The sequence below is a fragment of the Heliangelus exortis genome, chromosome 2 (assembly GCF_036169615.1).
Source record: "Heliangelus exortis chromosome 2, bHelExo1.hap1, whole genome shotgun sequence".
In the NCBI taxonomy this organism is placed as follows: Eukaryota; Metazoa; Chordata; class Aves; order Apodiformes; family Trochilidae; genus Heliangelus; species Heliangelus exortis.
In genome coordinates this window covers 122,806,389-122,821,312 of record NC_092423.1, presented here as the reverse complement: position 1 = coordinate 122,821,312, position 14,924 = coordinate 122,806,389, and the positions used below count along the sequence as shown (strand labels likewise).

The 14,924-nt window shown below is 39.6% G+C and overlaps 1 protein-coding gene across 1 annotated transcript; it reads right to left on the bottom strand.

Moving 5' to 3' along the window:
- Window positions 1-1,170: 1,170 nt before the first annotated feature.
- On the bottom strand, window positions 1,171-5,007 carry MRPL53 (mitochondrial ribosomal protein L53). Its single transcript, XM_071737844.1, has 3 exons — window positions 4,880-5,007; window positions 3,320-3,432; window positions 1,171-1,610 (listed from the first exon to the last, which is right to left on the bottom strand). The coding sequence occupies exons 1-3, from the start codon at window positions 4,966-4,968 to the stop codon at window positions 1,486-1,488; spliced, it is 327 nt and encodes a 108-aa protein (XP_071593945.1). The 5' UTR covers window positions 4,969-5,007; the 3' UTR covers window positions 1,171-1,485.
- Between the last annotated feature and the right edge of the window lie 9,917 nt (window positions 5,008-14,924).

Below are 14,924 nucleotides of genomic sequence, written 5' to 3'. Positions count from 1 at the left end.
GGGATTTCTTTGTTCAGGGTCCTTCCAGAGGCACCCAGCTCAAAGTGGCTTTCTGCTGTACCATCTGGATAAATTATATTTTTTATACACAAGATTCAATACCTGAGACTCTGATGCAAGTCTAAAAACCTACCACTAAACCAGAGGGACAAGGAAGTGCCTGCAAGTGAGCATGTGTGTGAGTGAGGAACCAAAAGAGGAATCCCTCAGCTCACTGGAGCTGCTTGCCGTGCAGGGACTTCGGTCAGAGCAGTTGAAGTCTGGTGGTGCACCCAAGTCCCTCAGTAGTGTGTAAATGCTGGGGCAGCAGCTTCTCCCTTAAGAGAGGCAAGGTACAAGTAGATTCAGATTTGTGTCCTAAATCTGCTGCCTAATTAACTTTGGAAATATTTGTATTACAGTTTTATATGTCAGTCAGGTATCTAATTAACGACAGGCAGAGCTAATGCCCCTCAATAGTACTGCACCTGCGGGTCTCAAAACTGGAACTTAAACTACATTTTCATTAGAAATTGAACTAGAACAAAACTGATGCACATGAAACACATCTGGTTGACACCTTCACCTGCACAGCCTTAGGAGAGATCAACCCTCTGAAACCCATAGAGCTCTGCAATACAGATGAGACACCTAAGTACTTACTTTAATAAATAATAGGGCTGGACATAGGGCTATGAACACCAAATACAGCGATCCCTTTGATCTTTATAAAATATTTAATGAAATCTCCCAAAAATAAATGAGAAAAATGTTTCAAAACTGAACTTCAAAGATAGCCCTTTTCTCCAGTTACTAAAAAACTAACTTACATTTCCCTTTGAGCTAAACTTAGCTTCTATTACACAGGATGAGTAACTCTATTGTGTGTTGACAGTCCACTACCTTGTTACTTCAATTGCTGAACCAAATTTACATTTGGCCAGTGTCACACTTTCTTGAAAAAGAGAGAAAGAAAATAGCAGGGACTTAGCAACAGAGGTATTATAAACACAGTATTACAAAAGCCACTCTGTATTTGCAAATTGCTGTCGCCTCACCTCAGTTACTGTTGATTACTTTCAAAGTTTTCTTCAAATTTTTTATTTCATAGTTTTCAAAAATAGTAGCCACTCTAACAATATTTTGCTTTCCAGTGTATAGAAATTTCAGAGGAAATAATGTCCAAAGAGATGTCTTCACTGTATTAATTTAATAGTTAATGTGCATTATTCACATTTATATGCAAATACACATGATGATTCCAGTCCAACACGCAAAAGACTGAGAGTCAGCTGCTTAGCAAGATGCATTCACACATCTTGACCCACTAGTGTCTGAAGATCTGTTGATCCATTATGCTTTACTTCAGGTAAAAATGGTTGGTTCTGCTGCATGTTAAACTGGTGAGTGTTTTGGCCAGCTCTCAGATGTTGTTGCATAGAGAAGCCTCTGTACAGTCTGCTGTTTTTAACACGTGTAAATGCAAACGCAGTTGGGTTTTGCTCTTCAGGGACTCTTCTTGCTTTTCTGTTCTTCCTTAAGCTCTTTTGCACTGCATCTGGACCCCAAGGCTGTTAACATTTCTACTGTTGTCAAGTTGGCTCCCTTCATGATCAATCGGTCTCCATCAGCTTCAAAGGGAAAAAAAATTAGAAGTCACAATTTCTATGCCAAATTACTTTAGTCTGCAGTTCTGTTTTTTGTACAGAAATCCAAATACCCTGGTCAGTCATCTTCTTTGATTAGAAAATACTTCACTCACAAACAAATCTGACTATGCACCACCACCAAACAAACATATTGAATAGCACACAATACACGTGTGATTTTCACTTCTGTATTGCATTATTGAAAAAGCTGAAACATTTGTCTAAATACACCTATAGTAAGAATAAGTATCTGATGAGAAAGCTCATGCTATGCCCTCAAACTCATCTAACAGAAGGCACAGAAGGCCCTGGAAGGCATAATTTCCATACATGGCTCAGCATTTTAACAGCATGTTGTCTACGGTCTGTTTAACTTCCTTCTTTAGCCAAAACAACCAATTGATTCACACAATTTGGTGGCTATCACATAAATAAAAATAGAGAGCACTAGGATTTCTAAAATTCTGAAAGGATTTATTTTTTAAAAGGGAGGAGGCAGTAGAAGTATCACACCTCAGCTATTTATTTTTGCAAGATTTGCAAAGAAAAAAGCTATACTCAAACCCACATAATGCAGTACCATGCAGGGCATCCAAGTTCCAGCCCCATGTTTGCCAGCTAACAAGGGCTGCAAACTCCTCATTTGGAAAATAATCAGCTCTTAGAAGATGGAGAGTTTAGAGCTGTAGCTCTTAGCACTAGCTAAATAAATTGTTTTGGTTTTATTCTGTGAAAAACATTAAGCTTTACTGCTTAAGTCTTAATACATTAACAGTTAAGAAACAAGCATGGGAAAGACAGAGGCATGGGGGAGGGAGAAACAAGCAATGTCAAGAATTAAATAATTAGACCTTCCTAATCAAAATTATGTACACTCAACACTCTTGACATTTTTACTGATTCACTAGGTATACAGAAGATTAAAGAAAAGAGGGTAGCAAGAATCAACAACAATGAAAACTTTAATGGGCTACATGACATATTGGTCCATTACAGCACAGCAGGAAAGAAGAAGCAGCCAGAGAAAAGGACAAAAGCAGATTAGAGCCATCTGCTCACAGCCTAGAATCTGGGCTGCTTCCAGAACTGATGAAATTTCCACCATCAGTTCCCTGTGTGCTCACTACATTCTCAAAGGAAACCAAGAAATTTGCTGTAGATCAGTTGACCTCATTCTGGAAGTCCATCTGCACATTCATGGTCTTACCCATATGAGCAGTTCCTTCAAACTGCACAGCAACTCACCCTGCTGCATAAGCAACTAAAGGTATTCAACTTTTCTGTTCTAAAGGCTGAGCTGCCTCCATCCCCAGGTAACATAAAAACAGAATTACAGAAAGTGAACAGATCCTTACATCAAAACAGAGCTACACTTACTACCCTGAAATCGCCCCTGGTGATATCACACAACTATGTCACTAAAAAAAATAGAATAAATCATAAAGTTAATTCAGTTGTTTGATCTAAGATCTGCCATATCTAACACTAATACAAAGACACATATACAGATTTATCTAAACATCACAAGTTAGTGACTTTCTCTTCCTTTCTTCATCCCAGCTGTACAACATCTAGCAATGGAAAAGGAAAAAAAATAATCATGGAACAGACAATAGCATCTTAACAACACAAACCCAGAGGGTCTTTTTTTTTTTTTTTTTTTTTGTCAAGATAAAAAATTAGCTCCTTACCAAACATAACATCTACAACTGGTTCAGATCCATCGTGTCTCACATCAGCAGTCACTTCACAGTTTCTATTAGTGTTCTGGATTCTCTTATGGTTTATATATTCCAGAAATTTTCTGAAAATATATTAGAAAATATATTAAGTATTTTGTAGATAGAAATTACATTAAGTAAATTTCTACAACTGATTTAAATAGCTTGATATTGCTGAGCAATGAAAGTATAAAAATAGGATTTGTATTTAATAATTTCAGACAGCTATGTCTCAGGAGATAATCACTATTAATGATCCAAGTGGACAGTCCATATATAGCAACATGTAAAAACCATCCCAAAGAATTTTTCAGTAATTCAGAGTATGCACTTTCTGTGTTTCTTTCAGCTGTGTTAGTAACAATAATTAAAAAAAAAAAAAAAAATCATCCAAGCAATTTTGATTTTCCTTTATGCATCAGTTGCTTGCCAATGTTTTATTATCTGGGTTGCAGATAACATTTATTTAACAACACTGGTGTCCAGTAGATTTTTGAAATGACAGCATTCTGGCAGCTTGAAGACATTCTAAATTAAGTTGTGTTACTACATTCATTTCCAACGTAAATATATTCATAAAGCTATTGCAAAACAACAATTTACAATTGCTTGGTGCAGAAATTCTATCACTCAAGAAACATAATTACTTAGACTTTGAACAGTTAATTACCAAGACAGAGCAGTGCTGTTGCCCCCACTCTTTCCCAATACCAAGACTTAAAACTAGTGGCTACATATCCTCACGACAGGCACCGCAACTGAGAGAGGCATCTCCCTGGATAGTCTGGAAAACCTGAACACACACGCCTGCACTCAAGGGTCTACGCTGAGCTTAGGCACAGAGATCCTCCAAAAGTCTGCCAGAATGATTTCTCTGCATCCTGGTAACACCATAAACAAAGCCCTTACAACAAACACAGCATCTTCTCATTCTGAAACGTTAAGGTTCTGCCAAGCCTAAGCTACAAAGCCCTGATAAACGCAAATCTTTAAAAACTACGACCATGAATGTTTAAGTACAGCAGGTGCAGAAGTTTAGGAAAAGGAGGCTTTTCTCCCGAAACACCACATGGTGCCATTTCCACTCATGATTTGCTTCCAGATGTCTTCTGTTTGCTGGCTATAACGACAGCAAGTCACGGGTCCCTGCAGTGACAGCAGTTCCAAGGATTTATTTTTACATCTGCTGAGACCCGGACAGCGGCCAAGAGAGGAGCGGGCCTGGGCTCCTTCCCTTCCCACACCTCTGTTCCCCAGGGAGGCCTGGGGCTCGGCGGGCGAATATAACCCCAGCCTCTACTTCCCCCAAATCAATAAAATTAAGTGAAATAAATGAAAATTAAAATCCCTTGCCGTGCACACATGCCGTCCAAGGCACAGAACCCACACCGCGGGCGCAGGAAGGGCGCTGGGTTGTTGACAGGATGAGGAGCTCGACCGAGGCCTCCTCGCCGACAGCGGGCCCGAGGGCCAGAGCATGCCCAGGGCTCTGCGGGGCCGGAGTCGGCGCTACCCACGCAGCCCCCTCACCTGGTGCTCTCCACGTTAGACTCGAAGGGGCAGAAGCGGACCACGATACTCTTCACCGGCCGCAGCACTACGCGGATCCTAGACGCCATCTTCCTTCTGCCTCCCCCACTACAACTCCCAGCAGCCCCCGCGCAGAGGCGGGAAACGGCGGCGGGCGTGCCATGCGCCCCGCAGGCACCTGGGAAATGTAGTCCAGGGCGGGCTCTTTCTCGGGGTAATGTCCGCGGCGGCCGAGTCACTCGTGGCAGCCGTGCAGCCCGTCCTCCGGAGGACGCGGGCAGGGCAGCGCGGAACCTGCGGCCCAGTGTGCCCGGTCACTGCGCGCCGAGGGACGCCGGCTGCCTACCCTAGGTGACAAATGTAACCCCCGTGGTGCTCAAGGCGGGCTTGTTCGTGGTTGTGGAGGTAGAGGAACCCGCTGACCATCCTGTCCCGGCGCCTCCCTGGAATCTGTAACACGGTAGATACGGCTAGGGGAAAAAAACAACCAATAAAAAAAAAAAAAAAAAAAAAAAGAGAGAGAGAACACTTTTGACATACAATTGCAATGAAGAGTTCCTGAGGTCTCTGCAGGAGGCCCTGCAGCGGGTGTGGGGTGAGGCTCAGAGGGAGCTGTGATGTACAGAAACCAACAGCTCCAGAGGGAGGGTTGGGTCTGTTCTCTGTATGTTCAACCCGTCCCTGCCATGTGGCAGCTTCTGGTGTCTTCCAGAAGCAGTTTGTTTAATACAATGGAACTGACAGGGCTGTTAATGGGGATAAATAACGGAGCAGCCAATGTGGCAAAGGATGAATTAGGGGCAGTGTTTCGCAATGTATCAAACAGAAGAGAGACTTGAGAGGCAGTGCTACTGGAAGGGAACCTGTGGTTTGTTTAGTTTGGGGTTTGATTTTTTTTGTTTGTTTGGGGTTTTTTCCCTTTTGTTTTATTTTGTGGGGTTTTGGCGCTTTTTCTGGGGGGTTTTTTTGGTTTGGCTTTTCTGGGGGGGCGTGGTGTTGGTCTGTTTTGTTTTCTTTTTCTGAGGGTTCGGATGCAGCTGTTGCACACCTGCTCCTGAAACAAAAGGTTGGGCTGTGGGGATGGTTGGTGTCAGCCGTGTGTGCCCCACTAGATGGCAGAAACCTCCCTGGTAAATAAATGGCAGCAGCATTTCTCAGGGCTTCCTCCTGCTCCCCAGCGCCGAAACCCTGGGGCTGAGGGGTGGGCTGGGGGGGGAAGAACCCCGGTGGCGATGGCATTTGAACACATGGTCTCGGTGTCTGTGGGATATACGGTACAGGAATGGCATTAAATTTCTAGAATCCCTGGTAAGGGGTAACCTGGTTTGAGATAATCTTTGTTCATTGGAAGGCTTTTTTAAAATTCCATAGTTCCTGAGAAAATCATCTTTGCTGAGATTTAGCCAAGAGAAATGAAGTACCAAAACTAAAGACAGTGGAGTCAATATAGTTTTAATATTTAATGTGCTTATTATTTTTTTGTGAGATATCACTTGGAAGACTCTCTGTAACCAATAAATGGCTGATTTAAATAGGAATTTTCGCCATTTAATAGGCTCAGATACAGGACCAGGTAAATAGAGTATTTTTCATTTAGAAACCAAAAGTAACTTACACAGTTTCAACACATCTTTCTTCATTATAACACAAGGAGCTTGATGTGTTCCACTTAAAATCTGCAGCAAAATTTCCATTAGCTTCTATGGTACCCTGAAGGAATACCATCAGCAAAGGACTGGGGAAGAAAGAATGATCACTGGTTTTTCTAAGGGCTCCATTCTCCACACTATTGTCCTGATGCCTCTTACTGACTTCAAAATAAGCATGGCAAAACCAGTTTTATATTTGCTCTTATTGTATTTTGAAAGTAGTTTAATGAAGAATGTTTACCTTATGTTGTACAATTAAATGAAGATAAAATTTTGTTTACTCCTTTCCACGCTCAGATTGTTTAACATTTTAGCATTTATTGTCAGCAGTAAAAGTTGCATCTTTCCCCTTAAGCCATCTGTTTAGAATAATCAAAAACCTTCTTTGCTTTTTCAAACTAATTTTTATGTTTTGGGGATTCACAGTAACATGAAAGAACAGGTGTCTGTTAACTGAAAGGCTCTGTGCTCTTTTATTCCCCTCAAAAAATAGACCATCTATGAAATGAAACCAAGGGACTATGAGTAGAAATATTCCATCCCTGGATGCTACCCTTCTGGGTAACAACCAAATCTTTCTGAGCGTTTGCTGTAGATGCAGTAGTTTTAGCTGATGATAATTCTGGTCATAGTGCTGCTTAGTACAGCTATTAAATTAGGTAGATAAACAGGAAAGTGAAACAGCTATTGAAAAAAAAAACCTGAATATTTCTTCATCTGCCTTTAAACCCAGGTGGTTGCTATATTGGACTGCTCTCCATTTTTACGAGAGTAAATTGGCCTCTGGAGCACAATATTTAAATGCCATTTCAGAAAACCTGGTAATTTTCCATGAGAAGCCTTGAATTTGTCTCTCCAGCTCCACTAAGCAATCTGGGAATTCTCAAATGTTTTCATTTGAGACTCTTTGGGGATGTCCTTGGCAAGCTGAATGACTCATGATTCTTACACCTAGTGATAATCACACGCATTCCTAAAGCATAGTAACATGAAGACCTATAAAAAATATATTACTATAGTAGAAATAATTTTAGTATGCCTTTCACCAAGCGTTTATAAAGACTGCCTCATCCCAAGTCTCCAAATGTTCATATCATAGGTTTCACTGGAGTGTAGTCATAAGAAGCCCACAGATGGTTTATTTCTAAGCACCATACATGACAAAGAAAAGACGCAGCCATGTTTTACATTTTAATTATGAAGGCAGGTAGAATAGGACTATAATATTAATTATATTAAGTCAGTTTTCCTTTTTTCTCACTGATCCTCCCAGTTCTCTTAGATCCAGGGAGGATGGTTCTGTTCTCTCTCCTGTTTCTTACTGTATTCATTTTTTGGTAATATTTTCTTGCTCTAGAAAGACCCATATTTCAGAGCTTTTGAACTCTTATTTCTCCATATCTTGGGCATGTCATAGCACCTGGGCTCTGGCTTTTCATTTCCCTTTAGTTAATTTTTTTTTCCTTAAAATCTGTTGGTCTTTTAGATTCTTCTTTCAAAACACTGCAAGAGAGAGGGCTCTCTGTGCTCTTTCTCAAGTCCTGCATCAGCCCTGCATGCACACACTTGGTTCTGGAGTCTTGAATTGTTATCTCTGCTTATTCTCAGCTGATTCCTTCCCCTGCATTTTTATCCTTTCTTTCATTGAGTCTTGTCACAACCATCAATAGGGCCAGAATTTAGCACTTAAAATGTCACATCTGCACATCTAGTTATGATGTTGTGTAGTCCAGGAATAAAAGGTAATGCTGCCTTCAGGGCAGTAGCCAGTACCGAGGAGATGTGAGCCAGTGCAAATCCAGCAGCCTGTCTGTTCTTCACTGAGGAGATGCTTCCAGATGGCCACCCAGAAGAGGTTCTTTGAAAAAGATGGTGTGCTGGGCCTGACAGGAGAAACAAATTATTTCTGGAAACAGAAAAACAGTCTGACAAGTGTGGTATCATGGGGCATATCTTCATAAGAGCTATGGAGAGACAGTCAAGATGACAAAGGACTTGTAGGAAGTCATTGTGAAATGCTAGTGCCATGTTGAAGGACATGTTGAGATGAATTCTTTACTATACTGGAGAAGTACAGATTATTTTACTGAGTCATAAAAATATAAACCAGTCTGTGTTTTCTGTCTGGTCTTGTTTCTTTCTTTGAGCTGAGTATTGTTACACCATATGTCATTTTCCAAATTTTAAAAACATTTCCTCAAAGAGAAGGGCTTGTGAAGGTCCTTTATTCTCTGAAAATTGTAGAAGTCAACCTTAGTTTTATACTAATAGTATTAATAATTTTGCATGTAATTTATAACAACTGTTGTATGCTGTTAATGTAGTTTTTACAAATAAAACTAAACTCAACCAGCAAAGGTGTCACCAAAAGTGTCACTTATTTTAAAATTAATTCTGAAAAAGTAATGCTGCATAGAAATTAAGAAAAGCTTTTATGGGAGAGAATGAACAGATTCTCTAGTTGCTCTTTCCTTCTCTGCAAACAAGTATTTCTGTTGCCTGAGGTTATGGCCAGCAGAACTGTTTGCTATAATAATACACAGCATTTAACTGGATGAGAACATAATGTACCAATTCCTGACTTTTGTAACTTAATTTATTGCAGATAATGCTGAAGTTTTCCAAGCTACACCTTCACATGAGGTAGAGCAAAAGATTTACTTCATCTGTTTGTATTCCCTATCTAATAAATGCCACACTGCAGCTATCGTTTGGATTTTTATGTCAATTTGAAATACACAGTTGCTCCCAGGAAAGAAACTTCATTATCATAATAGCACAATGCACAAAGACAAGCTCAAATTAACAGCAACCACCCAAGGTTAGCACCTGAGTCCTTGAGGTCTGGAAACTGTGCTTGAAATTCCAGGTAGATTAAATGTGTATATTTTCATTTGAAAGGCATTGCACATTGTGATCCATTTGACAGACCTAACTCTAACTCTAACAGAGATGTTAGCATAATTTAAGATGAAATGGTTTTCCAGAAGTGCAGAATTTGGAGAAAGGAGTTGTATCAGAATTTGAACTGTATGTTCCAAGACTTCCTGAAGGTTTGTATGTGCTTTGGATAACTTGATACAGATTTTGAGCTCAGCAGCATGTTGACATTTGTATCATTCTGCTAAGGGCATACTTTGGTGTTGTGGGTATTGTAAGTAAAGCAGTTTGTTTTCACTGTCTTCTGCTAAGAATAGCCATGCCTATAGATTGATGTCTTAAGTTACTGGTATTGTCAGCAAAGTAATTATAATGTTGCCCAACTGAATGTGGTGACCAGTCAGTATTCTCTTTCTATACACTTTAATTCTTTCCACAGCAATAACTTCCACCAGGTTTTCTACAAGCTTGATGTTCATGCACCAGTTTTAACCTTTATTTTATAGACTTCAAGAAGGTATCCAGACATTATTTACATGTAAGCCATAGCATACCTGCTTAACACAGATAAAAGTTGAATCACAGAATGTCTAGCCAGAAGACATAAAGGAAGCAGATATCGAACCAGGGGATTTTATCTAACCATTTTCTATAACTAGTTTCATTTCATTTTATCTTATCTATTTCTTAATGTAAGTAAAAGGTATGTCCTCAAGAGAGTCATTGTAAAGAATCCTTACCACCTATGTGACTAGAAAACCATATTTCTTTAAACTTGAAAACATATCAATATCAGTGACATGCAATCAATGTTTGTATTTCAATTTCATTATGAAGGTAGTTTGCATTACTGAGAGGCCATGATAAACATATTCTCTATTTTAGATTTAAATACAGAACTACATCATTCCCGTGAAGCTCATTCTATATTTGCAGTCAGTTATGGGGAAAAAACCAAAACAAAAAAACACAACAAAAAAAACCCCAAAACCAAAAAACACCACAAAAAAACCCTAGCAACTTGACCATGAATCTCTTAGTCTGACATAATACTAGAATAACAGACGTGTTTGCTTAAAAGCCTGCAGAGAGCAGGAGGAGTACGATTCAGATGGTTTCACACAAGGTTTCCAGATGCAGTGCAATTGGTGATATGGACAGACGTACTGCAGCAATCAGTGGAGTAAATATCTGAACCATTTTGAAGTATTTGTAGCTATCTCCTTATGTAACTATAATAATAGTGTACTAATTACAGTATTTTGTACTAATTGAAGTAAGCATGTCAGAAGATAGAGGAGAACAAATAAGATAATACAGGAGCTGTTATACATACAGAAGATACATTTTATGAACAATAGACAGCAGATGACAATTTAGATAGCTATTCTCAAGAAAATTATGTTACACAGATGAAATTTCTAGTATGGACTGCCATATAAGTAGCAAAACTGGTGAATTTTGTTTATGCATAAATTGCCAGTTAATACCAGAATGAAGCAAGTATCATTTCTTAAAGCAGTATTTTTCAACCCCTGGAACCTTAGACATCACTGAATTATTTGTAGTGGGTTTATGAAGGATTTTTTTTTTTTAATCTAATCTTTACTATTGGTAGGCTTCTAGTTAGGATCAAGGAATCTCAATGTCCACTTGAAAACCGTGGGTATCCACAGAGGAATAAAGATTAACCACCCTGCTGTAAGTGGTCGCTGTTCAGACTCAATAATATGAGATAGCAGAGCATTGGTTACTAATCTGTTTCCAAATGGTCAGGTTTATCCAGACAGGGTTTCTTAATGTTTTTAAAATATCAAAGATTCTTGTCTGTATAACTCAAGAAATCATCATAATTTTTCCTCAGACTTGAGTAACTGACAGCATATCCACATTTTGTCCCTTGTTAACTATATTAGTTAAGTTAAACATCTCAGGGTCCTTAGGGTAACCAGTTCAATCCTTACCCTTACTCATTTTCTTGCATGCTCTATATACATATAAAACAGAGAATGTGAGTCCAAGACTTCAAACATTTGTGTTTAGTTTATTGATAATGCCTTTGTTCACATAATGAAATCACTTGATCACCAGTCAGTCACATGTCCCTCTCTAGTATTTATTGATAAAATTTAACCAGATTGATCAACACCATAAAACTAGGAATATTTGCAATACATTTATTTTTATGCTGTTTTCCCATTTTCAAATGAATTAGCAATGCACAGAGATCATAAATTATAATTTATTTTCCAAAGAACTTTTCTAGCAGTAAGCATGTTCATCTCTTTCTTAAAGCCTCATTGAGAAACTTAGTGAAAATCAAGGATTTGTGACTAGATATTGTCATACTAAAATAGCTCCACAGAGATTCAAGCAAATATTCAAGAGGTATTCAACCTCAGAATGAAGACAGGGAAAATTGTGAACCTAGCCACATTTAGTCGATCTCCATCATGCCTGCAATGAGGGAGTACATTCATTTACTACCTAGCATAGTCCCTCACAATAAGTCCATACTACCAAAGAAACTGTTTTCCAGGGAGGCTTTTTATTGCAAAATGCATTACTACTGTGTTGACAACATGAGGTTTTTGGGATCATACAATCTGGCCTTTTATATGTATCCCTTGTATAGTAATAATTTGGTTTCTTCTCAATGTGATGTCTTCTTCTCAAGGTGATGTCTGACCATTCCTAGCCCAATTCCCACCCTTCAGGCACAAAACAGGTTTGTCTCCATGGATGCTCTGTTGTCCAAACCAATGTGGATGATGCTCTTGCTGTGACCACACAGAGAGGGGCACACCATTTGAGAAGGGCAGCAATGCACAGCAAAGAGGCAACTGCCTCTGGCTTCTCACAAAATACATTTATGACAGCAGACAGCCAAGGGCTCTTGGCTGCCTTCCCCTGCACTGCCTGCAGCAGCTAACAACCCTGCTCTGCCTTTTGTGGGGCTTTCACATAACTGCTGGTAATCAAGCAGAGGTAATTAGCTCAGAGGAAGAGATTTTTTCTGCCAGTCTTATACAAATATATATAATCCGTTGCAGTTATTGATTTGTGCTATTTGGTAGGGGCGCATTAAAGTTTTAAATCCTCTGCGTTTCTCATTGTCTTAATAAGCTGCTTCTGCCTCCCCCTCTCCAGGGGCCTTGGGGACACAGTCAATACCTATAAACCCTAAAGATGTGACAGGAAGTTTCACCTCATAAAAGGGTTTCACAAAGGGAGATTTCTTTATTTCCTTTTGTGATTTGTGTTCACAGTTTCTGACCTTTAACATCAGTGTTGTCTCATTGGCACATTGTGTGCCCCTGGGGATTGTACTCTGTGTCACAGGACTTAGTAGGGGATTTTTGCTTTATGCTATACACCTTCCTTATCCAGTACAACAGTATTCTCATCTGTTTATAGATCACTGCAATAGGTCAATGGGTAAAATAATTTTTCTAGATGATCAGGTTCTGGGGAAATTACTTACATAGTTTTCAGATATTGCTTCTCTGCCATACTTTACACTGTACTTATGTCAATAATGTAGTTTTTTACTCTTTAGTGGTACAATTCCTCAACAGGGACCAATTATCCTTAGGAATATCGCATCTGACAGGTCGGGGTTTTTTTCCACTGTTCTTATCTTATCATACCTGTGTTTCTGACTGTGTCATGTTGATAACGTTTCTGGAAACTGGGTTATGACTCATCCTCTTTCTCCCTCTTATCACAACTCCAAGAGGCATAAATGGGGTCATAAAATAAAAATGCAAGTGAAGGAACAGCTACCCAGCTTCCTTACCCTACAGTGCTTCAAAACTCCACATTCTTGCAAGTGCCAAGGGATTGTGGCCATGGGACAACAATAGGTTCCCATGGCATCCCATTGCTCCTTTTCAAGCCCAGTGCTGGCTTCAGGAGTCTCTCCTGGGTCCCCTGCTGCCAGATATTCATATTAACCATCTGACCCCATGTTAGCACAGCTTTCCTCTGCTCAGGGATGCAGCCCCAGCATAACAAATTGCACTTCAACAGCTTGAGAGCTGCGGGTGGCTAAAGAGCCCCAAAACAGCCAACCACCATCTAACAGCAGCCAGCAGTTTCCAAACTTGTTCTAAGTTCTTGCAGCTACTAACTACAAACGTTTATCATTCATTTCATCTAAAGAAATCAGGCTGCTGCCTTCTTGTTCTAGATATGTGGAGAGGGTGAGTCAAAGGAAAAAAACTACTGAAAGAAGTCTCACAAAGACAGGTGGTCCCAGAAAGAAGATGTACTCAAAGAAATACAAGTCTAAACAATTATCTGTTCTCTCTGTTGCTAAAATTTCATTTTACAAAGAGATGTAGCTGGTCAGGCATCTGATCCTCAAAGAAACTTACTGAAGCAATTAAGAACTTTACTAAAACTGCTAATTTTTTAGCAGCACTGCACACTCTTGCATAAAATGGCTCTTTCTGTCAACATGAAGTTTAAATACATGCATCATTGGCTCCACATTACTTGAAAACAATCAAGTTCTCAGAGCAAAAACCATGAAGCTCTATGAAGTTCCATGGGAACAAGAGGACATTTTATGTATTTAAGCAACTCTTCCATCAGGAAAAGTAGACAAATGTGAAGCAGTCTCAGTCTGTTTTCACGTATGCAGTTTTCCAGAGTGTTTACAAGGGTATTCCAGGCATAGCACAAGAATATGCATGAAAATACATAACATGTCAACACAATATGAAAGTGATACCATTCCCTTTGGTTGGTATCAATATGTTAAAGGGTTTGCTCTGCCCTTCTAGGAACCTGATGTGATGTGAGCAGCACTGGTCAGCCAGTACCTGAAACCTTGGCTGAAAAGGCTCATGCTTTAATTTTTTTTGTAACAGTTCCAGTGTTTGGAAACAATTCCAGGGAAACACTGGAGGCACTGAGCTGAAAAAGGCATTTTATTCTATGTGACACTCAGCAAAGAGACATCTCAGTTAAGTAAGTATTCTTTAAAGCCTTTATGTATTGTGTCAATCACAGTATCAAAACAGAGAGAGTTGCTTGAAAACTACTGACTAATGGTTGCAGATTAATGCTGTTGCAGAAGAGAGAAGCAAGGGATCAACTATTAACCAATGTCAGGTTACATGATTTTCGGAAGTTTGATTATGAAAGATTACTACAACAAACCTGGAAATATATCAGGCTGATGGAACTTTGGCAATATATGTGCCCAAAACACGGGCACATACCTGTATATTGCACCAGAGTTTGTGCAGAAGGATCTGATGCTTTCTGGTTTTAGTATTTCATTGCAGATGGGATCCAGGATTATGCTGGGGTATATCCACTGAATCCATTGGTGTTCTGTGACAAAATGGAGCCCTGCCGGAGACAGGCCATAGCTTGGTGACTTCCTGGATGAACTCTTAGAGTTCATGGGAACTGACTTCATGGGATCACAGTTTTGTTCAAATAGTGCATTTGGGTCCGTTCCCCTTCTTTCCTATGCTCAGGGAATGATTTTTCCATGCAAC